General features: G+C 35.0%; 1 protein-coding gene across 1 annotated transcript in view; it reads right to left on the bottom strand.

Annotated features, from left to right (window-relative positions):
* Window positions 1-383, bottom strand: part of EMH_0053220 (small nuclear ribonucleoprotein E, putative) — a gene marked incomplete at both ends in the record, with an annotated part of 1,552 nt that overhangs the window by 611 nt on the left and 558 nt on the right. The window contains one exon of the mRNA XM_013496981.1: window positions 241-330. Coding sequence (XP_013352435.1) covers window positions 241-330 — 90 coding nt within the window. The remainder of the gene's footprint in view (window positions 1-240; window positions 331-383) is intronic.

The following is a 383-nucleotide window of genomic DNA, read 5'->3' as shown; positions in this document are numbered from 1 at the left end:
ATATATATATATATATATATATATATATATATATATATATATATATATATATATATATATATATAACCATGCACGCTGATTACTCAATGGCACGGCAATTTCAAAACCAGATATACACATATATGCGTCTCTAATAAAGTGTGCGTAGAGCCTGAAAGACGTCTAATTAACTGATATAGATATATCTGTACATGTAAGGCAAAACACTGTGCAATACTACGCGAAAGGGGTCAGACCTACCATGATGCGGCCTTCAATGCGCAAGTCTGGCTGTTCGTACAGCCAAAGCTGGACCCGACTCTTGTTTGTGAAAAACCTGAAGATCAGGTTCTGAAAACAACCAGAAAAGAAGAAAGAAAGTTGTAGAATGCTTCTGCATTAAG

This window comes from Eimeria mitis, genomic scaffold (assembly GCF_000499745.2).
Source record: "Eimeria mitis Houghton genomic scaffold, Emh_scaff2400, whole genome shotgun sequence".
In the NCBI taxonomy this organism is placed as follows: Eukaryota; Apicomplexa; class Conoidasida; order Eucoccidiorida; family Eimeriidae; genus Eimeria; species Eimeria mitis.
This window is presented reverse-complemented; position numbering and strand designations above follow the sequence as displayed.